The following is a 27,456-nucleotide window of genomic DNA, read 5'->3' on the forward strand; positions in this document are numbered from 1 at the left end:
TTCAGCCACAACTTATACAACTGTAATGGCTTGTTCTTGTTTCCTTAGTATGGAAATCAAATGTGTTAAGTACTTAAGTTTACTTATGAACAACAAATCATTTGATGAATAAAGGTAGAAACTTCATTCAATGAATAATGCTTGGGTAGAAATCACATTGCATATGTAGAATAATCATGTCATATTTGAATCAAGCAGTTATTTTACTTCATCTCTGATGGCAAATATAATGGCATTGGACCTTTGCGTTTTTGAATTACCAGGATTAAACTGCTTGAGAAAAGGAGATCACATTTAACTTCTTTGCCCATGCTACACTGTCATCTAGTATCTCCTTCATGCCAAACTTGTACTGGAAGCCTATCTTCTTCAGCTTACTGAAATCACTTTTGCTTCCTTCTTTAGGCCCTTCAGTCGATCTGAAATGAATTCAACAAAATCATTAAAAAAGAAAAAAAAATATTGGATATATTCATGGATAAATTACGAGTCCTAAAACAGTGTTGGATCCCTTACTCTTTATGTAACTTGTATTCTGGGTAAGTTTCGTGGAAGTACATTGCAATTTCTTTGATAGGGTGCCGGGCAACAGCACAACAGAATCTGCCTTTCATTGATGGTTGTTCCATGCAGAAGATATGTGCTTGACAAACATCATCAACGTGCACCAGAGGAATTGATCCCATGAATTCTTGCATGAATTTTAAGGCATTGCAAGAAAACAAGTCCCCAGTAAGTTGTGCCAGTATCACTCCCACACTTGAAACCAGATTTGGAAGAAGACTTTCTCCTCCCACTAAGCCACAAGGAAGAGTTACCACTTCTAGTTTACTATCACCAAAGTCATTGTAGCTCAGCATTACTTTCTCACCTAAAGTCTTTGATTTAATGTATCCCTTCAGCAAATAATTTTCCACTTGAAAGTTTGAGCATACTTGATTCATAACTGTCAATAAATGAATCAAAATTCAAGAGGAGAAAAGCTACCATCGTGTAAGCATTGCCATAAGTAGATGAGGCATCCAGCGGTGTCCAACATGACTCATCAAGTATGGGTTTGAAGCCAACTCCATCATCCTTTCTTGAAGACATAGAAAGTGTGCTTCCAGTGTAGATCAGTCGCTTAACTGTCTGAGATCGAATGCAAGAATAAGCAATTATTCTCACCCCAGCAACAGCAGCTTCAGTAGTGTCCTTGTACTGCAACATACTCAAATCTTTAGATTTTCAATCACTAGCAAATTCACTACACCAGAGAACAAAATGACAATAATATATATCATATATGTATATATATATATATATATATAGATTCCATCGCAAAAAAAAAAAGTTAGATGAAGAAAAAAAAAACAGTTCAGCTGTGTATGTATAATTCTAGTAATAACATTATATTGATGTCAGTGATTTTGTACTAATTAAGATACTGACCTGGGAGCTTTGGGGGTTATGTTGTAGAGGAGTTGCAACATGAAAAACAAACTCACACCCTTCAATAGCTGGCTCGAACTCATTAGGATCGTATATGTCAGCTCTGAACAGCAATAAATTGGTGTCTGCATTGGGGAGAGACTTCAGAAGGCCTACTTTCGATGCATCCTCTGAAATATTCAGTAAAACAAACCAGAACTAAGAGGGTTGCATATATACACAGATAATCGTACATGGAAAATGCATAAACAGAGAGAAACCTAAGTTTCTGAGAGTGGCCCTTCTCTAGAAGCTTCTTGACAAGCATACAGCCAATATATCCAGAACCACCTGTAACGCAAACTCTCGAGACCTTCTTCACCATTGTTCTCCCTTCCTATTGTTCAAAATCAATTTAGTTTACAAACTTATCAAACTGTCAAATACCATGTGTTATAACTTATAAGAAAGAGTAGAGTAACAGGTAGCAATGGAGCAACCGAGCAATGGTTATGTTTCGTTTTGTTCTCTGGTCCAAAGTGTTACACGCTGGCAAAAAAAATTGCATTTGGTCCACTCCACATGAATATGAAAATGATCGATTGGCTAGTATCAGTCTCGCATATGTAGTACGAATATTATTATGCAGTTGATCTTAATCTCCGTTTGTCCACGGCGGCAAGTAACGGATCATTTAAGAGCATCAATGTTTCTACGGTTTTTGAAAATGACATGCCAAACTTCCTACGGCATTCATCAGATAATTGTGAGACGAGACCAAGAGTATTGACCACACTTTCAATACTGAATAACTTGAACAAATGTGCGAAGTGGATTTCACTAATCTTCGATCTAGAAATTTAGGTTGCTCCTCCAAGATAAACAGGAAGTTGCCACTCTAGCATATACCAGCGGAGGAAGTAAAGGACTAGTAAGTGGGTTCCAATGTAGCTTCTTCATGCCAAATGCCATTTAAATTAGACTGCCACAACCGTACTACCCCGTCGCTCCCAGTAGACGCCAAGGTCATTCCACTCATGTCCCACTCCAGTTGCCAGACCTGATTGCAAGACATTAATCAATTAGGAGGCTCATAACCTTAATTCAAGATAATTCACATTTTTTCTTGTTTTAAGGCTCCGCAATTTTATAACTCCCCATATATACAGGCTTGTTCATATATACTCACTTCACATTAAAGCCTTTCTTGCTACTATTTAAGTAACAATTTGTTGCCGAAACACAGAAATTATGATTGGAAATACATTCAAATAGTTAGTATTAGTACCTCGCCTCTGTGACCAGAGAGTTGTGCGACCTTCTCTGTAAGGAGCCTTCCATCTGAGTCGGGGTTCAATCCAAGATGCCATATTGATATACCCTTGTAAGTGGCAACAGCAATCACCTCATAGGGCCTAAACAAAATTTACACACGTTCAAGATATTGATAAAAGTAGCTTTACTCCACTTTCCCCTCAAATTGCAAAACACTATTTGAGTGTTTCTTACATAAATATGAATCAATAAAGTTCAGTTTTATACACATCGAGTTGATAATTTCCTACCTGCCGATGTTTGGTGCCCAAGCAACCGCATATACCTGATCACCCTTCTCATTAGGAGAAGCCAACTCTGCAACTGGGAGCCATCTTTGATGAGCTTGATCAAATTCCCATACCTGTAAATTAAATTATAAGATCATAGCCTATCCCTTTGCATCATTTAGAAAAATTATGCCATAACTTTTTTTTAATGATTTGGTTTATATGTCGTAGAATCTTTATTGACAGAAAATTGTTATTAAACACTAAGATAGTGGACAGACATCAGTTCAGCAATCCGAAGGTTATTCTACACAAAGATTTTGTTTCCCCTTCAGAGCATTGCTCTTTCCATATGCATATTTAGAAAAAGCCTTTACCAATTTGGCACAGTTGCAACTTTTTAGAAGTCATATCATCAAGTGAACCTATAATGCTCCATATGATACTACAATTTCTGAAACATAATGTAAATATGACAAGTGCTTAACTAGCGTGTAAAGAAATTAAAATTGGGAGGGAGGAAGGGAGACAAGAAAGAGAGAACATTGCAATATTTAAGATAGGAAAGTACAAGTTTACCTTGGAGGAATTAAGTTGTAGCGTGTCTGAATTGAAACCCAAAACAAAGCTTGTTTCCTGGCTTTCTCCTCCTCTTGGGTTCCATGATATAGATGCAGATAAGCACACAGCTTTCCCAGTTGTAGACACCGAATCAATAACATTATGAATTTCCGCCTAGTGCAAAGGTCGTGAAAAGTAAAAGGTCAAGAGCTGTACCAAGTTGTCAATACTCATTCAAACATAGACAGCATTCTTGTCTGGACATAAACCTAAGGCAAGGTGTCATACCCTAAACATTCTTGACAAATCACACAGCCTATTTGACTTCGCAGATGCATAATATGGACTGACCAGCACATGAGATGGTTTACGACAATATATAGATAGATGGGGGAACCATGTCAAGAAGAAACATGCATGACAACAACCCAGAAAGAAGAAACCAGAGCAACAGAAACGTAATGAGGGGAACTATAAGAAAACTGTCGACAAGTATGTGCTGGCTCAAGGTTGAATTTTGTATAGTCTAAGCACAATCAGAAAACTCAGAATCGAGTTTACTGCATAATAGTATCACATCAGACTGAATAAGATAATAGGATCACCTGAAGCTGCCAGTTCTTCAATTCCAAGGGATCAAGTAGTTCATAGAGTTTGACATTGCCGTCCGAATATGCAGTGACCTATGAAATAAACAAGCTTTATTGAATTTCATTCTCTCAAATATATATCTCCACTAAAAATGCTGCACAGAGTTTCTAAAAACACCAATTACATATACGAAAAGGAGAATGGGCAAATCGGTAAGCAACCCAACATTCACCAAGCTGAAATAAAAGCCAGAAATAGAAGCTACAAATGCTAACCATTTTCAAACTCGACGATGAACCTCCGAATTGCACATCTAGCAGCTGAGTTGAATCACTTGGAAAGCTTTTGCACAGCTTCCATTGAAGTGGTTGTGCATCTACACAACATTAAAACCATATCTTCCATCATATACAATGCTGATCACTAATAATATTGCCGACACAAGCATTATAACATCACGAAACACAATTTCTAAACAAGTACATTGAATTCAAAAGTACCTTCGACAGTCTCTTCCCACAAAGACAACGTTCCATCGCCACAAACACACGCCACGGCGTGACCGAACTGCGGAGGAACCCAAACAACTTTCACAATGCCGGAAGCGTGGTGAACCTGCAAACCCAAAACAACAATCAAAACTGATGTGAACAGAACAAAACAAGTAAAATCTATGTCTTTTGTTTTTTGGGGTAGAATTGGAAATAGTGAAAAGAGAGAAGTGGGTTATTGAAGAGATGGATGGGAATGGTGGGGGACCTTGAATTTAGAGGTGGAGGAGAAAGAGGAGGAAGAAGGGTGGGGGGAGTCGAAGATGGTGAGAGTTCCGTCGAGGGAGCCGGTGGCTAGTCTCTGGGAGGAGTAATTCCAAGAGGAGCAGGTGGTTCCTTTATCAAGAGTCACCAGAGATTTCTCCATCTCCGTCGTCGAAGCGCCTGGAGCTCCGACTGTAATGGGCGTCGATTATCGGAAGAGGTGGAGGAAAAGAAGGTTTTAGTTTGTAGAAAAGGGTTTTGGTACGAATCGGGTCAAGTCCGTTTAGATGTGTTGGCTTCTTGGAAGATTTACTCCAACTTGTTACTTTCTACCGGATTAAAGGTTACATTTCCTTGTAGTTTTTTTATTTTTTCTTTCTGGTCAGTACAGAATTGGGTCATGTATCAATTTGGCTTTCAATCTTTTCATAGATGATACTGGTGTGGAACTCAATATTTTTCTAATCAGATAAGCAATTCAAATGCGACATGCAACTAGTTCTTCGTATTAGAAGATGAGACCATATTGTCAGGCCAAATGGTATAACAAACAGTAATGCATTTCAATCTCAAGTAAAGTTATTGGACCAAACAGCGATGAGTGTGAATACCAAATGAATGGCGTTTCTATATTAAAAACAAATTGGTGTTGCAACGTACTCAAAGTACAACAGGCAAGCTTCTACATAAATTGATTTATATTTTAGAATAGTAATGTGGTTGATCACTACAAAATTGAAGTTTTATATATATATAAACGAGTTCATTTATTTGAGTCTAATTTGTTGTTGTATCGGCACATATAATAATTATGAGTTTTCTTATAAAGGCGCGCAAGTTTTTTTGTCTTATAACCTAAAGGTTAGGTGTGTTGGTTTATATGCATATACATATTTAGTTGATATATAACACTTGAGAATAAACAACTAGATGAAAATATACAAAATACCTTAAACAGATACTTCTCCACCAGTACTATTGTTGAAAAAAAGAACAAAGTGTTCTTTGTGTCAGCACTTCTCTCTGAAAACTCTAGAGGTTGCATGTGTTGTTTTATCCTATCTGACTGCGCCTCGGCCCCGGCGATGGCCTTTGGCTCTCTGGCCTAGCCGGTGCACGAGTTGTGTGGTCAGATGGGAGTTTGTATCTCAAGTCTGAAGAATAGTATTGAGGTCGGTTCATTTTTCCTAGTTCGAGAAAATGGTCGAGTCACGATGGAGTGAGTGGTGTGGAGGAGAGATCGACTACGATTGGAATTGGGGCGGTGTTGGTGCTACGTTGTGCTGATGGGGGTTTGGTCGTTGGCTTGCCTATGTGGTCGATAACGGCGCTCGGAGGTTCAAGTTGGCTTTGATGGCGGACATTCAATTTGGGGGCTTGGATCTCATGGTGCGCTTGAAAGTTGGGGTTCTCCTTGGTGGTGGCGTCAACTTGATGGTAGTGCTGATTTGGTTATGACGTCAATGCGGTGGTCACGAAGCTGAGGTTGGGTGGTCGGCTTGACCAAGTCTTGGGCTGCAAAGGATGGTCATAGTCATGCCTTACCCTTTTGGGCATGTATACTACTTGTTGGCCTGATCTGGGTTGGTGTCTTAGTTTGGACTCTCCTATTGGACCCTGCCATAGTAAAATTTTCTTTTGTTCGAGTTGTTTTTTATTTTTATTTAATAATTATGTTGCACGTGTTGTGTATACTAAGTCCATGTTTAGGGCGAGTTAGACTGCATGTCCGTGTGCACACTTAGTGTGTCTTGTCTGATCTAGGTAGGCAGCGAGTTCTTTGTTTTGTCAAATAGTCGTTGCTGCCTAGTAGCAAGATGAAACTAAGTGTCGTCGAATTTATTTTCCGGTGACAACATAGTTGAACAACTGTATTATTAGATATTAGGTTATGTACTTGTGTTACATACGTACCGATTTCTCCATTATGTCATTGCATTCCTACAGCAAATAAAATCACCGTTAGTGTAGTGTTCTATGCTAGTTGGTGTTTTGTTAAATACTTGTTTATAGAGATTTCTGATATTATTTCAGGTTCTTGTAATCGGGGATTTAGGCTTTACATCATTCTTTGTATTCGATAGTTTCATAATGAAGGCTTGAGGGTAGCCGCACCGGCCCTTGATCTAAAAAAAAATCTCCACGAGAAAATTCATGCCTAGATCGAGCAATAAGAAAAAAAATCATGTTTATATTTTTTTTTATATACTAAATCATGTTTACATTGGTGATGTACTGTTTGAAGAAATTAATCTCATCAAAAAATAACACGGTTGTCATAGAGTCCAAAACAATGTACTTCAAATAAGGAAATTGATCACATTCAATCAAGACATGATAGCATTCATGTACCAAACCAATTCATGGAGTAATGGTGTGATAAACATGCACGTGGTGAAAGATGAAAAGATTATTTAAATACGAGTAATCAATAAGAAACAAACAAACATAGTAAAAAATGGACCAATTATATTAAAAGGGTACGCCACGTAAACTATGTACTAAGTACAATAATAATTTTTCCTGCAAGTGATCTTATAGAAAACCCATCTTGGCTCATAGCAACTTTGGCCGCCTCTTTTAGCTCCATCATCTTCTTCTTTAGCAACTTCCCTTCATCGCCTTCAATTACATCCTTTGCATATTTTGCGATATCAAGACCCTCCACTAAACTCTCATCATTCATTTTGACCCTCCATGCCACTTTTATATCTTATGTAACTAAAACTGCATTCATCTTTGAAGGTTCTAGAGGGGGGGGGGGGAGTGAATAGGCCCTGAAAACTTTTCATTCAATTTCGCTCTCAGGGATAGCAAGAGTTGGTGCTATCCTGTGTGGCAGAATTACAAACATAAAAAGTGCATAAATAAACAAACAACACCAAGATGTTTTTTACTCACATAAACCTTGTATTGGGAAGAAAAATTACGTGCTCCTTACTCTTAAGGGACAAACATTTCCACTATGTGAAACAACACTTCTCACAAAATTAATAGCAATTTGGATAGGTGACCGCAATTTTATCATGTCTAGACTCTATCTAGTCTACAACATATTATATCTCTCCTGACACTAAGTGTACGCTTACATATGAAAAAGTCACTTAAAATTCAGCTCCGAACACAACTAACACTTAGCTGGATCACAATAAGCATTTCAACACATCTCACAAACAGTGTTTGAAATATCGAATATATCGGCCGATATATCGCTGATATTTCGAATCCGATACGATAAGGGCATATCGGTCAAAAAAATTCAGTCAACGCATAAAATGATGGTCAACGGTCAAATATCGGTCAAACCTTGATTTTTTTAATTATTTTTTCAATTTTTCTTTAAATTTTTTTAATATTTATTTCCTCTTTTTAAAAAAACTTTTTTTTTTCATTTTTTCATATATATTTTTAATTTATATATATTTTAAATATATATGATGAATTTCAAGTCTAAATAATCATTCTTAAATACCTATTTTTATTATTAGATGTCGTTCGTGTACTTTAATTGTCACAAAATCAAGTATTTATTTTCTTTAGTTTACTTAGTACCGTTTTTTTAGTTTATTTGGTACATATTGAAGTATAATTTTATAAATTTTATTGAAAATAAGCAAATCCGATAAAACCGATATATCCCCGATATATCATTTTACTTCTCGACCGATACGATACCGAAAACGATATTTAAACCATTGCTCACAAGATTACAACTTCAGAGGGATAACTAACCACGTTATTATCATGCCTCGACTCACCTAGTCTAATAACTTAGCTCTTTTGTCTCTCTTGTTTCAAAGTGTTTATACTCACAAATATATATCAGAAGCTTCAATTTTGAATTCAGCTACAGCTCAGCTGATTCAGTTTTGAACACTTTTGGGATTGCTTGCACTACTTACACCACACAAAGTATGCAAGTGCAAATTATATGAGTTTATGCAAAAAGGTTTTTTGTGATTTATAATCATATGAAATACTTAGAGAAACAATGGGCAGAGCAAGGGAACTAAGTCTCAGCAAAAGACAAATGCAAAACTACATTTTTAACAATCTATACAACAAAGTTAGAAAGAGAGCATGGCTCTCTATTTATAGACAAAGATGAGAGAAATAGTTTGTAAGAAGAGACACAAACCATGCACTTAGGGAGAAATAATGTGTAATAATTTGATGTATTGACTATAGAGAACCATAAAGCCAAAGAGACCAACTACACCTTATTTCCCGTGAGGTGAGTAGAGAGATTCCTCTAAAAACAAATGAATACATATATAACAAAGGTCCCAAAAATCTGCATGAGTATAACCATTACATATCTGATAAGAAGGTAAATGCCAAAGAAATAACAAAGAAAAAAAAATCTTGTCCAAGACAAAATTCCATGAAACAAGGAAATATCAACATTTTTTTTACTTTGGACTTAGAGATGGGTTGTTACATGCAAGTCCTTAAACAACATATAATAACCTCACATGATGATAGAGAAAAAGTCAAAGTGACCAAAAGAAAAGAAAATCTTGTCAAATACAAGATTCCATAAAATAATAAAAATTCATATCTTTTGACTTTTGGACTTTGGGACTCTATAAAATAAAGAGAGTATGAATTCAGCCGGGGAACCCATGACACACAAGTAATTGCATACAACTCAAGGCTGAAATCGAAAAACTCAGAAACAGATAGGATGAAAACCAGGTCTGACATCCCATATGATATGAAATGCATATGCATGCTTTTACATTGGGTCATGGGCCATGAGATCATGTTGGGTCTTCAATCTTGACTTGAGTCAGTTGATTTAAATACATACACTATTTGGGCTGATTGTTTGGGCTAAAATGCTTAAGTGAAAGTTGTGTTTTGTAAGAAAAAAAAAGATTGCCAAAAAACTTATACTTACAGTCTTCTGCGTAGAGCATCCAAGCAATTAAAGGCACGCCATGTATGAGGCTCTCTAGCATCTAGTTCCACCCGCAATGGGTTAAAAAACCAACAGTCGACCGGTGACTGAGAATTTGAACTTGAGGAGCCCAAGAAGACAAAACTAACTATGGGTGGACACGGGTAAATACGGTTCGGTTTTGGACAAAACTCATAACTCAACCCAAATTTTATATTCGGTTCGGTTTTTCTGGTTTAGAGACTGTGACCCACAACCCAACCCAATCCGCACGGTTCGGTTCGGTTCGTTTTTTTTTTCGGTTTTACCCGTATGTAAAATACGTAATATTGTATATTAATTTTAAAGTATAAAATTTAACATAGAGATGAAAAACAAATGGTTTAATGATTATTCTATAGCTAATTGACTCTAACATCTCGACAGTGCATATTTAGCTCAAGTACAAAAAACTCTACTGCATTATAATCAGATAGGAACAAAAATGTTTGCACTCCCTATGGGTTTAGGTAATTAAACCTCGCTAAGTCCATCATGTAGGTCATCTGGTATGTCTAAGTCTTCCTCCACGTCTCATGTGAGCCGTTATTGATACTTTTTTACTGTGAATATGAAACATTAATAAAAATATTGATTAGAGAATTCAATTTTTAGAGTCACGGTACAAAAACAAGCGATATGAAATGGAGATCAAAGAAGGAGGGAGGAGTTATATGGACTAGTTTGCGAAATAAAGTGAGCTTTTAATATAGCGTTAAACTAAAGAGCGAAGATTTAGAAAGACAGAGAGCCATAAGTTTTTTTTTTGTTTGAGATGAGAGAGACCGCAAGATTGATTAGATCAATTAGGTTTATGCTCGCTTTAGTTTTACTTTTTTTTAATAATAAAAGTAAAAGTATACCAAAATGATAACGTTAAACGTTGACTTTGGGTTATTTGGGTCGGCTCAGTTTCGTTCGGTTTATGAGGAACTAAACCCAAAACCCAACCCAAATATAATCGGTTTGGTTTTTTTTATTTTCGGTTCAGTTTTTTCAGTTTTCTGTTTTTTTTTTCAGATTTAATTTGGATTCAGATATGGTTTTTTTTTCGGTTTTCGGGTGTGCGTGTCCACCCTTAATACTAACCCTATTTCTTTGGTCCTCTCCAAAAATCCTAGTGGCAGAAAACTCCCTGGGTTGTTGGCACCTTGATCACCAAAGTAAGTGGCATTTGTAGAGGTCTCATTCGGACTCCTACCACCAATATAAATCTCACCCCGCTCGTCTCAAGCCATAAAGCCAACTCCTTCATTTGCTCACTTCAGAGGGTCCCGCCACTCCCAAATGAAACTAACAACATTGACCCTTCTTGTTGATTGTTTAACCACCTCAAGCACTCGTGCTCACCCAACATATATGCCATTCCGGCCTTCACTACCGGTCCAACAGCGTAAACCGGAATACCACGAACTCGTCGTTGCTCACTGAAAGTTCTCAATGCATCGGGTTCCATATTCGCAAAGTCATTCACCACGATCCCATCTGCCAACCTATACCACTTGCTCATGTTTACCATCGCTCTATAGGCCTCACTGGACCTTTCTTGACATGGCTGTACAAAATCTTGACCGTGGAGTGGCACACAACCCGGAAGGTGACATTGAAGTTGTGGTGAACGACGAGCCGTTGGGCTAGCTCGATGAGGGGGATCAGATGACCTAATAAAAGGTTTAGAGGTAGATATTGAAGTATTTAACAAGGTTTAGAGGTATAGTTATTATTAATTAGGTGGCCTAATTGCATTGAACACAACTAACTTTCAACACACTTTCTTTAATGAAGCACCACCTTAGTTGGACTACCTTATATTAGATGAAATTGGATCACTCATAACCCTCGGTGCGCGTATTGTATCTGTTTTTATAGCTCTCATTTGCTTTGGTGGTGTAAGTACGTAGGACGCGCAATTGTTATTCTCGTAGTGTTAAACAGGGACAAAAGTAACTCATAGATCAATTATACTGATATTGTCATAACTTAGTCACCTCATAGGTGTTGGTTTTTAATCACAAAAGACATCAGTACAGTTGAGTATTATCCACTCACTAACTCTATTTTATTCGTCATTTTTCAGATGTGAAATCTATCATCTCCAACACGCCCTCACACTGCAGACTTAAGTCTGCACGTGAAATAGATTAACCCACACTGTCGGATTGAATAAACCCAAGGACAACCTCCAACGGACACTTGGTGACAATCAAATTGGAAACCTTCCAATGATAACATAATGAAAGCCAACTCATGCCCACAACAAAGTGACACCCAAACTCGGGCCCACGATAAGATTAAAGAGAGACCCGCTTTGATACCATGTCAAACAGCGACAAGTGTGACTCGTGGACCAACTGTACTGATATTATTCCAACTTAGTTACTTCACATATATTGAGTTTTAATGACAAAAAATTTAGGTACAATTATATATTATCCACAAATTTATAAACTCTATTTTATTTATCATTTTCATGGAAATACTTCACTTTAAATACAACCCAAAACGGCATGCACAATACATATCTCACGATTGAATACATATCTCACGATTGAATACATATCTTACAATAGTTCCACATTTTCTCGAATAGTTTTCTATCTATTTGAGAATTATTCACCCGAAAGGTTTCACTTATTACCATATCCTCCTCCAAAGGTTTTACATTTCCTCTGAAGTTCCCTCACCTTGTTAAAATGACTCCCATCATCACTGGTGCGAATATACATATACATATATACATTATATATCTGAAGTCACACACTCAATCATGCAGTTAAAGCTGGCTCTTCTCGCTGGCTCCCATTTAAGTAGTTGTCACTTTAAAGTAGAAAGTGGATGCATGGGGACGTACAGTATATATGACATGTAGCCCCATCGCAATTTTATTTAGAGATGCAGAATTAAAGGGGAAAAAAGAGAGTACAACGTTGAAAATAACTTTTGCTATTTTTTTAATCAAACCTTTATTGATAAATGAAGAGTACAAGGATGTTCGGAACAAAGCAATCTGAAAACAGAGTACAAGGTTCACAGGTTTACAACAAGCAAACCAAACGGACAAGTATAGAGGGAAGAAAATTAAGACTAAAACCAGCTGCAAAAAACGAAATACAAAGATATATTGGGTTATTCAAGTGCTAGAACTTTATCTTTTGATATCTTTCTTTTGTTGTAATTGACATACCAATAATATCCGAAACTTTACGAAAAGTTTGTGCGTACGCAACTCTGCGTGTAGGGATCAACATGAAGTATGGCGTTCATGCAATGCAAGATGCATTTAAGTGATCAATATGACAATTGAGAAAAACATGGTGATATATATAACAATATATTAACAAAAGTTCGATCTAGATTTAGGATTGTGGCCAATGAGATAGAAAGGAAAGAGGATAGCAAGTAAGAAGAAACCAAAGACGACAATGTCTCGTTTAATTTGCAAGAAAATATAAATTGACAAATCGGATCAGGCCACAGTTCCGTTCCATATATCGGCTACCTCCGCAAGTGATCTTGTAGAGGATCCATCTTGGCTCAGAGCAACCTTGGCCGCCTCTTTAAGCTCCATGATTTTCTTCTTGAGCAACTTTCCTTCATCGCCTTCGATAAGTTCCTTTGCATATTTCGCAATATCACGACTCTCCACTATGCCCCTTTCATTCACCTTAACCCTACATGCTACCTTTATGTCTTCAGCAAGCAAAACTGCGTTCAGCTTTTGCTCTGCATAGAGTGGCCAAGCGATCAAAGGCACACCATGCACAATGCTTTCCAGGGTCGAATTCCACCCGCAACGAGTCAAAAACCCGCCCGTCGACGGGTGACTCAAAATTTGAACCTGGGGAGCCCAAGAGGTTACCACAAGACCTACATCTTTGGTTCTCTCTAAGAACCCTTGGGGTAGAAAACTCAAAGGATCGTTGGAAGTTTGAGCACCAAAATAAGAAGCATTCTTCAGTTTCTCATGCGGACTCCTAACAACCCAAATAAATCTGACCCTACTCATTTCAAGCCCTGAAGCCAACTCTGTCATTTGCTCACTAGTGAGGGTTCCACCACTTCCAAACGAAACAAACAACACCGACCCCTTTGGCTGAGCATTCAACCAGCTCAAGCACTCATTCTCACCCACCTCCGCCGTACTGCCCTGTATCAACGGTCCGACCGGGTAAACCGGCGGAAGACCGAGACCTGGTCCTTGCTCCTTGAATGCCTTGAAAGCACCCTGTTCCAAATCCGCAAAGCTATTCACCAAGATCCCAGCAGCGGACGTATACTTCTTGCTGATGCGGACCACCGCCTTATAAGCCTCATTGCTCCGATCTTGAACCGGGTCTGGGAAGTCTCTACCATGGAGCAGCACACAACCCGGAAGCTGAACCGGTTCAGGCATATCCCTGTACTCACCCGTAGTAGTCTCGTCAAGGTTCGGTAACTCAAACACAAACCACAAACTCTTCGCATTAATAGGGAAGAAAAGGAAGGGCAGTACATTAAACTCATTGGCCACATCAAAGGCATCAGAACCAAAGAGATCAACAACAAGCGCCACCAGCTTAGTCGACTCGGCTAGGGCTTTAACCGAGTCACGGATAGCCGAGAGCGACCGAGTCAAGGTAAGAGCTATCTTGGTTTCCATTGCAGTGTCTGATGGGAGGTCGTCGAAGCTAACGGGAGGGAGAAAGTTGGCGGAAATGGCCTCCGGCGCAGCTTGCAGGACTTTCTTTTGTGGTGCGAGGTTCGTGCCGTCGTTGGGAATGAAGAAAGTGACGGCGAAGTTGTGGTGGACGACAAGTTGTTTCGCCAGCTCGAGGAGGGGTATCAGGTGCCCTAGACCTGGAGTTGGGACTATGGCGACATGGCTGGCTGGTTCCATAGTTGCTAGTGTGATGCTGGACAGATCGAGTTTGGTGAAATGGCGATCGATTGGAGATAGTAAATAGCTTATGTGTTGAATACTTAATATCAACGAAATCGAAAGATTTTGTTGAAACAACAAAAAATATAAATTTGGAACTTGATACTAATATATATGGAACTAGGAAAAGAAATGAGTAGTGGTGCATGCAACAATGCATAACATCGATCATGGATTTATAGTGTTTTAATTTGAAAAGTAGATAAAAAATGAATTGTAGGTAACTATTAAAAAGTAGAAAAAGATCAATTATTACTTTATGTTGGACTATTAGAGAATTTGAGGGTCTAACACATGGAGATGTTCTGAAAATATTGAGAGATTTCGAAAATTTCAAGATATATCTGAAAATTTTGAGATATATCGAGAAATTTCGAAAATATCTACCGAAAACTGCTTGGTATGTAAGGAATATATCCATAGGCCGAAAAAAGAAAAGTTTTTCTGAAATATTGAGGAAAGTTTCAATATTTCAGTCCTTACATGTATGTATATGACCGGGTGATTGTAGTTTTCTCATCGGGTGCAGTTATTACCACTCTACGATCTACTTTATTCACCATCTTTACTCATTTCACCCCATATTTTAAATTTAACATTAAATTTACTTATTTCACCCACTTTGTTTCAAGCGTGTCCTTATTACCTTATATGATATATCGAATTTAAGAATAAAGTTTTTAAAGAAAATCTTTCAATTAATTTACATCAATATAAAAGGAATAATAAAGTTTCCAATTATGATTCTAGTAATCTAATTCATATATTTCTTCTTCAAATATTTCTTTTTATTTATTTATAAATAAGTTTAAGTGTTTATCTAATATAAATATAAAACAATTCATAGTTTAACGATTTTGAGTTGTAGAACAAAAGTCGTAGATTATCAACTTCATTCCTCAATATTGATTTTGGTGTTAATTTTTTTTATGATGTCATAAGGTATTATAATTTTTTTATTAATTTGATAGTAATGATTTATGATTTGAACAACGAATTACGTATAATTATTGAAAAAAAAATCAATAAAAAGAGAGAAATTTTTTCAAATTTTGGTGGAAAATATCAATATGTAATGACAATTAAATATATTATATATATATAATTAATAATTATGTAATTTAGAAAATTAATGTACTTAATAGTCATTTTACACTTGAATAATATAGTATTTCAACAAATAAAATCTCTATACGGTGAACAAAGCAAGTAAAATCTTTGCTGACATAACGTCACCACTGACCTCACATGCAAGTAAGCAATCACCCTACAATAATGCATGGAATATTAGTCCGCTGCCGTATGTAAAAACTTCAATGTTAATAAGATTCAAATATAAAAACTTCAATGTTGCCTTTGATGCTTGGCCACGCAGACACAGCCGTACATCAACAATCTGCATATGATAACCTTCAGCAAACTTCGATTTGGGTTAAATTAAAATACTATAGACTCCTCGCATTCCTAGGTCTCAATTGTGATTCTGCATAATTAATGTCATTAGTTTTACTAAAAATATATGATATTAGTGTCATTAATGTCATTAGTTTACTAAAAATATCTGTATTAGTGTCATTAATGTCATTAGTTTACTAATTAATGTCAATTGTGTGCTAAATAATCATTACTGTTAGGGAAAAAATTACTATATATGTCACATTAGTTCACAATTGTTTACATGCATCTCATGACATACAGTATTTGTACTCTACGTGTTAATTTAAAGCGAATAACGTACATTCTGATAACCACATTCAAATGGAACAAGTTTGAAGTAGTCAAGTTTGGCCTCCGTATAATTTCAATTGATAAAGTTATAAGTTTACTAGGATTCAAAAAGACTCAATTTACTGTGTACTATTATAATGCATGAATGGATCGATTAGCCCTAGCCCTAGTTACAAAAGGTTAAATCATTTTCACTACCTTGTTCTCGTTACTGTCAACTACCTTTTGTCTCGATTTACATCGAAGTAGCCCTGTCCTGGTTACTCATGCATGCATCGTTGATGCAATCTGCACGCTCGTCTTTCCGATTGAAATTGCAAGTAAGTTTTTTCACAACTCACTCACTGCGCGCTCTTATCTAATTTTGCTGCACCGATAGATATGTTCTGATGCTAGGGTAGAGAGACTTGATATATACATATTTGCTTTGCTGGTCTTTACGTTGGGTCTGCATGCATACGGTCATTGTTCTTCTTATTTGCTCTTATAGTTTAAGAGGACTCGTAGATGGAACTGTCAATCAATTTAGTCTCTATGTCTTGACGAAGACTCGTAAGCAATTATTGAAAACCAACGATGCACGACGAGTTTCCATAGACGACCTAAAGTTGGAAAACACTGTACTTACGGTGCACAACAAAGGTTGCCGATTGTAATTTGCAAATTGTTCTGGGAACAACGTACAATTCCCATGCGTTGGGCCACTATAAACCTATTAACAAGGCCCAAATTTGCGGAAGGCGAAGGTGTGCTAAGATTTTCAATTTTTAACTCCGATCATTTTAGCGGTTTAGCCTCGCCTTTGTTGGTGAAAAAAAGAACCCGCAAACGAGTAGCCATTGTTCATGAGGCAGATGTCACAAGATGGAACATATTTTTGCAAATTTTCAAGAATCGGCATTTCCATTCTCCCCCTAAATTCTATAGGTAAAGGCCGTAAAGCAAAAGGAAAATCTATAGGTATGAGACTGAAATATGAAATGTGGTAATTGTGTCATTCAACCACCCACCCGATCAATCTACTGCACTTAGGGCTGGACTTTCTAACACCGAACAAACTAAAACCGGCCAAAACCGAACCGCACCGAAGTTGAGAAACTGGAACCGGACGGAACCGTCGCGTTGGTGCCATAAACCAAACCGAATCGAGTAGTTGGTGCTGGTTATCCGTTATATGTTTTTTTTTAAACCGGTAGAAACAAACCGAATCGAGAATTAGGAGGTAAGGTTATAACTTATATTTGGTGAACATATATAATCAGGTGCTTATGCAAAGAATATATTTGGTAATAAATATATACATGTAGATATATGTGATTTTGTACAAATTAATATGTGATTTTGATTTTTGTATGTGTACAATCATGCATGCAGAGATCTAATGTAATGTTTGAGGGTTTTGTCAACTAGCTCTCATGTTAAGACAAGTCTAGACGTCTGGTGATGAAGCTAAAAAGATTTAATGTTTATTTTGGTTCATTTGTTGTGTTTCAACAAATTATAATGTTTTTGTTTAGTTAATATTTGAGTTCTGGATTATTTATTTAGTGAATATATTTTAATTGAAGTATTGAACTTGTAACTTACTCCTTCATTTTTAATCTTTTTATTTTCATTAGTCAAATACGAAAGGTCAATAAGGAGATTAGGTTTTGTAACCGAAATAAAACCGAAACTAAACTGAATTATATAGATTAACCAAAACCACGATTTATATATACATTTTTCGATTTCGGTTTTAAAAAACATGAAACTGAAAATTCGGTGTCGGTTTTCGGTTATTGCTCATAAACCGAAGAGGCCCTAACTGCAGTTCAATTACTCACTGTCATCACTCATGAATGTGATACCTATTAGGAGGATGCTGATATATCTTCAGTCCTTGCATTCATATTTATAGATGTTCAGCCTCAATCAGAGATGTCACAAATGGCTATGGTATAGAATCTGGGGCCTAATTTCCATATATTACAGCGACATCTTACCAAACGTCCAAACATGTAAACCAACGACGTACGTACATGCAGGAGTAAGTTATGAGTCTACGTACACATTATACATAAAATTCTACTATGGAGTGCTCCATTGTATGGAGATAGTAAATAGTGTTAATACAAAAAAAAGTCAATTAAAAAATTGACTTTAAAATGTAATGATGACCATTAGATTGGAAATTTGGATTTAAATGGTGAAGATTTTTGAGCTCCATACAATGTAGTGCTCTACTATAGACAAATCTCATACTATACTAGTTAACTTCGGTAGTCAATTTCAGGAAAATTCTAATATACATCAATGTATGTTATACATGAAATATCCGATGGTTGATATTATTTTGTGAGTGTGGTAAAAAAATATATATTATCAACCGTTAAATGTGAGATGTATAATAGATTAAATTGTCAATTTTATTATGTTATAATTAAGTTTCGAGGTCCATGTTGTCGGAGAGTTCGAGCAAACTCATATATAGAAATTTAGAACTACCACTTTTAAATTTTCGAGTCAACTGATCCGTATTTTGATCCTTGTATGCTTGGGAACTTTCACTACAGCTCGAAAGATGACGACTTCGTGAAGAATGTTTCTCAAGTGATGAAATAGTTACCGATAATTAAGTCAGGTTTTCTCCTTGAGAGCTCCGCAGCTAGCTTTCGGAGAAACTTCGAGCAAGGAAACCCTAGTGTTTCTTGGCAGTAGTGCTGACCTTTAGGTCCCCGGTTCGTGCTGAGGAGGCGGCGGTAGTAGGGGCGACGCAGCAGCGGCCCCGGATCGGCGTCGTTTCTGGTTGATTTCAAAGGTTGCTTCGCTTGGTTTCAGTGTCGACGGGGCTTGGTGTCATTGGGATTTCGAGTGGAATATATATCTGCTCGGGATTTGGTTTGTACGTGTCGATGGTTTTGTGCAGTGAGCTTCAAGCAGATCGGGTCTGATCTTCAATTAGGTCGGGGGCGACGGTGCGTGGTTGTTGGATCGAGGTGATGGTGTGGGAATGGCTGCCGCGGGACCATGTGACGCTGGCAGAGGCATTAATAATTTAGTTAGTTATATCCGGCTTATATTTTTATAAGACGATGAATGAAAATTAATTTATTATAAATCAATGTATATTATACATTTTATATCTAATGGTTGACAACATATAATATTTTTCTGACTCATTCATAAAATAATATCGACTGTCAAATATAAGATGTATAACATATATTGATGTATATTAAAATTTTCTATAGAATTGAGCTTAATTTCTTTTATATAGCTGAGCAAACTTTCAAAGAAATAGCCGTATTATGTATATTAGTTTTGAGATTTTGCTCGATCATTTTGTTTACTGCTCGACAATATCAAAAGAATATTTAATGACTATTTAGGATATATGAATCAAGTGATTTTCCATAATAAAGAGGTCATCTTCGTGCAACAAAGGAATTACTACTGAAGAAGGGTAAAGCTTAATCCCAAAATAATCAGCTTTACGATAACGTACCATTAGGCATATCTTTTCATCGAATCGATCTATACATATGTTTGCTGATGTACAATTTTGTTTCTTTCTCTTTGTTACATATATTGTTGGAAATTTTGTTTCCTTTGTTATAGCCAATCGATCAGATGGCGTCACATTTATAGTTGCCAAGTTGTCAACGATTAGCCTTATCTTTAGTCATAATAGTGAGTGATGCAGACATGTATTTTGATCCAAACAATAACAACACAACTAATGTACTGTCAGCTCCATATATAATGAAGTTTCCAACCATGTTGGGATTTAACTACTTGATTAAAAAGCCATGCCTTCTAGTTCATTCCATGATCTCGATCATGAAGCTTAATATCAAAGTAAAAAACAGTATATGATGGTTAGCTATTGTACAGATAATAAACATATCACAGAAAATGATGTAAGACCAGCTAGAAAGATTTACATAAAATTATACAGGCCCTTACTCCCCGGACCAAGAAATTGACCAGGGCACATATATTGACCAGACTACTGTATGATACAAAGCACAGAATACGAATAATGGAGATAGTCAATTAAAGGTTCTGAAAACCCTAATATTGCAATGATAATATCAACTAGTGGCATCAATCTCCTAATTACATTTTCATATACGAATAAATAAAACAAAGTAATACTCTACGGGTACATATAATAATTTTTCCCATTAACATATATATAATTATATATATACTTATATAGGATTATCTTTCTGATTACCCATTCATAAATGCAAAAGTCTGATATTCAATTATAATGACACTTAATTAGCATTTAGGCACATGAAATACCAATTGAAGCAGTACTTGTGAACCTTTCGGACCCTGTCCTCCTCACCAAAGACCCAATCTCCGGCGAGAAACCGCTGCATTCATGAGGAACTACTTCAGGAATGGTTGTAAGTGCACCGGACTTGTCATAAACCACGTGAAATCCGTCCCTAGTTTTCTTAGACTGCTCTTCCAATCTAAAAACGGGACCGGAACTTGTCTTTGGCTTGAAAACAGAGCGGAGGAGCTTGTTAATCGATCTAGAGAATTTTGAGGGTTTCTTTGCAACTACGGCGGGTTGCGGTTGCTTCGGCAGCGGAGCTCGGCGATCAGAAAGGTGAGGCATTGACATGGTTCTACATGATATGGCAGAGTCGAGTTCACGTTTGAACGAGTTGAGCTCGAACGAGTCGTACAGCGAGCTTCCACAATCCCACACACGCCTTGATGACTTAACCTCACTGGGTTCAACCTCTCGCCGCGGTTGTGACAGTAAATGCTCTTTACGGTCAGAAGATCTCAACTCCATTGATTTTGGACGAAGACGAGAATCAACCTCTAGTCTCGGGTGTGAGGGTAAACTCTTTTTCCCACCACCGGAGACTCTCACCTCTATCACCTTCTTTTGATCCATAAGAGACCGAGGAGAGCTAGAGCCAAACTCTTGACGTGAGCCTGAAGGTAAGGGCTCTTTACTCCCGGAAACCACTAGCTCCATCGACTTCCTTCGAATCAAGAGAGGACGAGGATGACGAGAATCCATCTCTTCACCTGACTGAGATGATGAATGCTTTTTATCCTCAGAAACCGTTGCTACCTCCATTATTGGCTTCTAAGCTAGAAAGGGAAAGAGATCAATAAAGGGACCTGATGAAGAAGCTGTGGTGGATATGGGGGTTTATGTATAAGTAGATGGCTGCAATTGCTTGGCTTAGAAAACGTTTGGTGAAGGATCTAACGCGTTGGTTCACAAGGAGTTATGGCATGAAACTATAAGATGGTACAGGTAGCTAACTTAGTCCCTTGGGTGTCTGCAATCTTCACGGTCTGCATATATGGACCATTTACTCGATTTTCCTTTTCTATTTCCATTCTGCCGTGACCTATCTTTCCATTTATGAAGGGGAACATTGAAATCTTGATATAAAAAGAGTGATGAGTTGGGTGCTTAGACTTTTCTTCCCGTGTTTCAGTCTAGTCTTTAAAAATTTATTATAACCTTTTGTGCATGACCTATTAAATCGCTATAATATAGTTTTTCTAACAGATGCATCAAAATGATTTCCATTTAATAAATAAATGGTAGGATTTGCATAATGCAGCGGTAATGCAAGCGACTGGTGATTACTTTATCCGTAATCTTTGTGTCAAAGAGGCAGGTAAAAGCAGGTAGATAACGTGACATGTGAGCATATATAACATACATGTATCAGTTTAATTGTTGATACTAAATCGAATTCTGCAGAAGTTTCTAATGAAAATTTTATGGTATTTATGCATGTATCCATCTCCTATACATTCGATTAGACATTATTGATCATTTTGATTAGCCTCAATTCTCTCCATCAACGATTGACTCTCTGTCATGCCCTGATCAGCTCCTCTCCATTACTTATCTCTCAGGATGAGACTATACGTATAAATCCATGCTGAGCCAATTTGGCCCATCCCTACTCAACTTGTACTTGATTAGTGCTTACACCGCTCATCATTACAATTTAAAGGTCTCCATATACGTAACAATAGCTGACTAGCTTCATCACCTATGCAGAGCAACGAATTCCACTTCTACTTACCTGAGCATTTCCACATTCTAGAGCTAGTCGGTAACGCCAGACATAGTCATAAGTTCTGTAGGGCTTCAACTCCTTATATTATCTAAGATTTATGCATATTAGTATATCAATTAAGTAATATTTTGCAAAGATGTACGTATAGATATTTTGTTCATCTAGTTGATCATTGAAGCCTTAATTTAATCTATGTGGAATGTGTCTTCGGGACTTAGGGTCATACCTAATTTATTTATAGTTGCAGTCTCTTCCAAAAGTAACACGTACAATGTGGAAGGATTGGTTCTTGACCAACCGGGGTTTCAGTATTTTAATTAGAACATCCACGTTCAACATGATTATACATTTATAGTTTTATACTAGTGCCACTTGTTCAAATTTTTGCACAAACATATCCCATAGATTATAGATACACGATCATTTTGCAAAGTAAGATCAGGAAGAATTTCCAAGATTTGGAGTTTGAGGGTTATATCTACCATACAGATCATATAGCTAAGACTTTTGATAAAGAAACTAAATACCTAAACAAATTAAGCAGTTGAGACGTTTGTATTTTTGGTATTCAAAGGGCCACAAATGCGGACAGCTTCTCCTTGACAAAACGGGAAGGCTGCTGTTTACGTGCAACTTAGTCGATCACATCATCACTAAACAGCTTGAACTTGTTGGCATCAAGAACCAATTTCCTTACGGAAGAAAATGTTCCCATCAATCCTACTGCGGTGAACACAACCATTATAGACATGTTGAGCCAGTAAGTGAAGGTCGATTTTGCTGGCTTATGGGTCTTGTTGTAGAGAAGCATTGGGAGGACGAAATCTAAAGGTATAAACCCAACAGCTCCAACCACACCACTTATGTCTCCGAAAAATGGAAGCATTGCAGCAAAAAATCCGCAGAGTATCATGTAAACCGATCGAAGAATAATCCGAGGAATGAGATTCCTTTTTGAAAACATTCCTTGATTGACATCAGCTGATTTCTTTTCCATGATCTCATAAGCAACTTGAGAATACACCTGCATTATATTGTATAAGGGCATTATATCGTTGTAACAATAGATCAGCATGCTTGTAATACATAGCCAAGGACAACAAGAACAACAACTTACCAGGCCAATAGCAAGAAGCTGAAGGAGAACAAATACCACAGCAAGACCGAGGACCCATGTTGGAGCCAAAGAAGGCCCTTCATCAGGCATTAGGCTCTCTAGAATGTTTGAACTAGACTTGTTCCCAAAAACCCAGTAACCAGACACTGCAGTGGCGTAGAATGTCACGAATATTACTGAGTAACACATTACAAGACCTTTTACCATCTTTCCAGTTGCTGGTGGCGCCAATGTTGCCTGCACTGATCCCAGGGGTGTTTTATAAAATCAAATCATGATGGCTTATGCTGGGCAAGTGATCATTGACATTATTTTCTGATGATTGTTATTTTCACAAAAAACCTAAGAGGGAAAACTGTACACGCTTCTAATTAGATCAAGAGATCGTCCAGAGGTTAATACCAACTTGACAGGTTAGGGATATTTAAGTGCACCAGCTCCAAAGATAAGAGTAATTACTTGTATTTCAGGTAGTATGCCGTTCCCAAAGATAGCAGCTATTATGGAGATGGAAGTGAAGGCATTGAAGACCCTTAATGATGCAGAAGAATCTAGGGAGTAGTCCCTTGGAGGGGAATTCTTAGAGGTACCTGTACGTAGGAAAAAAAATTACAAAATGTAAACCACTCTAGTTCACAAAAAAATTATACCTCCTGACCATACGGACATGTACGCTGAATCTTTTTGTGATTTTGAAATGTAAAACTATAAAATTCTGGAAATCACTGAGGTTAGAAGTTATGATGGGTCCTGTTGCCTTCATTGTTAATAAACTGTTGATTTGAAGTCTATTCTTTATGTAGAAAATGTTGGTCTGCCGTACTTAGTTATTATCATATAGTATACCATTTAACATGCAATATGAAATTTGATATTCCTGATCTGTATTTATTTTTAAGGAAGAGTGAGAGCTGTCAATGATTCAATGCTAGTGTTGCTATAAAGCATGGATTCTAGGTCTAAAATTCTGTAAAAAGAATCAGGCTATTTTGATCTAGGGAAAAAGCATATCACAGGATGAAAGATGCCCAGAAAGATATAAGTAACAAGTATTCTACAAGTGAAAATATAGACATGCACAACAAGGATTGAAAACCTGCATAAATACACGCAACGACCACCAGGAATGAGTAGCCCAAACTGAGAAGCAGTGAACCAAAGTTGATATGTCTGAGGGAATGAAAAGATGGTAGTTGAGAGATGACCATCATTACCACGGTAACCATGGCTATGAAGTGGTACAGTTTCAGGGATCCATTTGGAGAGAGTTCTGTATACATAATCTTACCAAAAAAACAAGAAAGAAGCCAGTCAGGGTGATAAAAGATGAATAGAAGATAATGTCAAAAACATAAAAAGAAAAAAAAACCAATGATCCGATTACTACTCATTGTCATTTAAGGCTGTTCTGCACAGGAAGCATTTCTAACATAACCTTGGTTATACGCTTTTACTAGCATTTGTGAAATTTTGCGACTATAATAGATTGCTAAGACTGTTTATGAGAATTTACTATAGAAAGGCCTTTTAACTGGATTGCTTATATTGACCAACTCAACATGCAATCAGTTGACTGTGAACGCAAATAGACCCATCCTGGCTGGCTTTTCTTTGTAAATTAAGGTGTCAAATATCAAGTGATAACTAGCAATAGTTCAATGTCCATCGTAACAAGCAACCCTTTGATATGGATAAGTCTTGGGTGGCTATTCATCAAAGTGATCACTTGCTTGAGATTATAGACATCCAGAATGAGACATCACCAAACAAGTGCCGGATCTGCACTAATAAATCAAAGGCTTCAGTAATTTAAATACATCCAGCACTTTTACAGGTTTATGATCCAACAATCGGTTTGCTCATTTCTGTAATTGATACAAGATCAGTTTGTTGCTGTATAATATCGTGATTTCTAAGCCATGAACCAATGACAATAATCATTTGTACACCACAAGAAAATTAATCCCATGTGGAATTCAAATTTCTAAATTCTAATCACCAGTTAGACACAACTGCACATGGAAACATATAACTAAAATACTAAATGGAAATGCCTACTGCCCTGTTCTGATTCCCCACTTAGGCACTAACCCAAAAGGCCACAATAGTATTTATTGAAAACTTAATTCTTCCTTTTTGATTAAATAGACAATACCATTGGAAGCTGAAGCTTTCAGATTACTGCATGTGATGATTGTAGGTACCATACCTTAACACATTCCCCAGCCAGCAATATTGCTCCTATTCCGACCCCAGTGTTTATGGCTGTCTGTATGAATATCACAAAGTAGAACATCCCTCCTGACCCTGTAACAGACCAAACAAAGGCAACACATTGTTTATGATCAAGATTCCACAACTAATTCTTCCATAAACAAAGACTCCCTTTATTTTTTGTGCCAAAAGCGAGCATCTCATGACTCAAAACAAATGCCACTATGCAGCTTTCAGATTTGAGACTACAACTAACCATATACTGATATACATAATTACATTCTGCTTTGCTACAACTATATGTAACCCAAAGTTCAGCTAAACATGATCATTTTTCATTCTCCACCTAGTTGTCTAGCAACAATTTCTTCACACCAATAATAAATCTGGAGTAATATCACATGTGCGAAACAAATTCGAGAAATTTATAATATTTTACCAAAAATGCCTCGACTTTAATACAGGTGGGGGTACCCCTACCAAACACTTGGCCCGGTAGCCGTACATTGGACGTTTACCGGGTACGATTTGTCCCCAGATTCTGGACCGTCACATAAAACCAAACCCGACCCGACCTGACCCATATACAAACACAGGTGGGAGAGGCTGCGAGCTCCACCACCACTCCTTCATGGTCAGAAAGTCAAAGCAACGCGTTGCTTCACTAAGAATTTTAATAATAAACAATAATAAATTACATTCCCGGAATCACCGGATAATCATGGGACTCCGGTGACCTCCGAAAATGTCGCAGAACACAGCGCGCCATTACAACAGAGACGTTTTTTTTTAAGGGACCAAAGAAATCTTTCTTGTTTTAGTTTAAAATAGCAAAAAAAAGTAGGAACTAGCAGGGAAAGCAAGAACGAACAGCTCACCTAACACGTCGGCGGCGAGCTCCCGGAATCTGATGTGGCGGCGGCCGGCCTTCTCGCAGTGGTCGAGAACTTTTGACATGAGGTAGTAGGAGTAGAACGTCACGATTCCCATGGTGGTCAAGCAGAGGAACCCAACCGGCCATCCCAGCCCTCGAAAAGCGTACGGCAGCGTCAGGATAGTCGGCCCCACTATCGCCGTCGTCAGATGGAACCCCGCATGCCACCATTGTCCTATTCAAACAAACCATATTCTTGATTGATAAGCTTACAACAACAACAACAACAAAAAGAAAATTCAACGCGGCGGAGGAGGTGGTGGTGGCGACGTGGAACCTTTTGATTCGAGGACGAAGACGGCGCCGGCGTCGGTGTCGATGGGAGGGTCCGGGAGGAAGGGTTGCGGGTTGGGAGGCTCAGGAATCATATGAGAGGGTGGTGCAGCTCTGATTGAGCTGCAGACAGGTTAAGCCCGTGGGGGGGTTTTTTCTGAGGCGTAGGTTGGTGGGGGTTGGAAGCTTCCGGGTGGAGGAGACTGCTATGCTAAGGTGCGCCGGGGTTTGTTGGATTCCCAATGAGTTGGTTACAGTGTGAGAGAGAAGGGAAGACGACTTCGGAAGACTACAGTAATAAGTCGGGGAGATCCAAAGACGGATAACCCCTATTCTGGTTGTGCGGGTTTGTTGTGCTGGGAAGGGCGTTTTGGGGCTTTCGACTTGTACCATTTTCATATGTTGAT

General features: G+C 37.6%; 5 protein-coding genes and 1 pseudogene across 5 annotated transcripts; all 6 read right to left on the minus strand.

Annotated features, from left to right (window-relative positions):
• Nucleotides 1-225: 225 nt before the first annotated feature.
• LOC126794368 (anthocyanidin reductase ((2S)-flavan-3-ol-forming)-like) lies at nt 226-1,887 on the minus strand. Its single transcript, XM_050521067.1, has 5 exons — nt 1,682-1,887; nt 1,432-1,599; nt 988-1,200; nt 517-896; nt 226-419 (listed from the first exon to the last, which is right to left on the minus strand). The coding sequence occupies exons 1-5, from the start codon at nt 1,793-1,795 to the stop codon at nt 266-268; spliced, it is 1,029 nt and encodes a 342-aa protein (XP_050377024.1). The 5' UTR covers nt 1,796-1,887; the 3' UTR covers nt 226-265.
• A 197-nt stretch (nt 1,888-2,084) lies between these two features.
• LOC126794367 (protein SEH1) lies at nt 2,085-5,124 on the minus strand. The gene is made up of 8 exons (XM_050521066.1): nt 4,866-5,124; nt 4,607-4,721; nt 4,382-4,482; nt 4,121-4,198; nt 3,534-3,689; nt 2,976-3,088; nt 2,699-2,825; nt 2,085-2,470 (listed from the first exon to the last, which is right to left on the minus strand). The coding sequence occupies exons 1-8, from the start codon at nt 5,022-5,024 to the stop codon at nt 2,339-2,341; spliced, it is 981 nt and encodes a 326-aa protein (XP_050377023.1). The 5' UTR covers nt 5,025-5,124; the 3' UTR covers nt 2,085-2,338.
• A 2,231-nt stretch (nt 5,125-7,355) lies between these two features.
• LOC126795401 (hydroquinone glucosyltransferase-like) lies at nt 7,356-11,637 on the minus strand (annotated as a pseudogene).
• A 1,578-nt stretch (nt 11,638-13,215) lies between these two features.
• LOC126794863 (hydroquinone glucosyltransferase-like) lies at nt 13,216-14,778 on the minus strand. The gene has a single exon (XM_050521656.1). It carries the CDS (start codon nt 14,677-14,679, stop codon nt 13,270-13,272), a length of 1,410 nt encoding a protein of 469 aa, XP_050377613.1. The 5' UTR covers nt 14,680-14,778; the 3' UTR covers nt 13,216-13,269.
• Nucleotides 14,779-20,358: 5,580 nt separating this feature from the next.
• LOC126794905 (uncharacterized) lies at nt 20,359-21,812 on the minus strand. Its single transcript, XM_050521699.1, has one exon. The coding sequence runs from the start codon at nt 21,542-21,544 to the stop codon at nt 20,726-20,728; it is 819 nt and encodes a 272-aa protein (XP_050377656.1). The 5' UTR covers nt 21,545-21,812; the 3' UTR covers nt 20,359-20,725.
• A 1,030-nt stretch (nt 21,813-22,842) lies between these two features.
• Nucleotides 22,843-27,359, minus strand: LOC126793630 (probable GABA transporter 2). The gene is made up of 7 exons (XM_050520206.1): nt 27,054-27,359; nt 26,721-26,951; nt 25,838-25,935; nt 24,725-24,911; nt 24,088-24,218; nt 23,629-23,865; nt 22,843-23,535 (listed from the first exon to the last, which is right to left on the minus strand). Exons 1-7 carry the CDS (start codon nt 27,142-27,144, stop codon nt 23,146-23,148), a joined length of 1,365 nt encoding a protein of 454 aa, XP_050376163.1. The 5' UTR covers nt 27,145-27,359; the 3' UTR covers nt 22,843-23,145.
• Nucleotides 27,360-27,456: the final 97 nt, after the last annotated feature.

The sequence above is a fragment of the Argentina anserina genome, chromosome 5 (assembly GCF_933775445.1).
Source record: "Argentina anserina chromosome 5, drPotAnse1.1, whole genome shotgun sequence".
In the NCBI taxonomy this organism is placed as follows: Eukaryota; Viridiplantae; Streptophyta; class Magnoliopsida; order Rosales; family Rosaceae; genus Argentina; species Argentina anserina.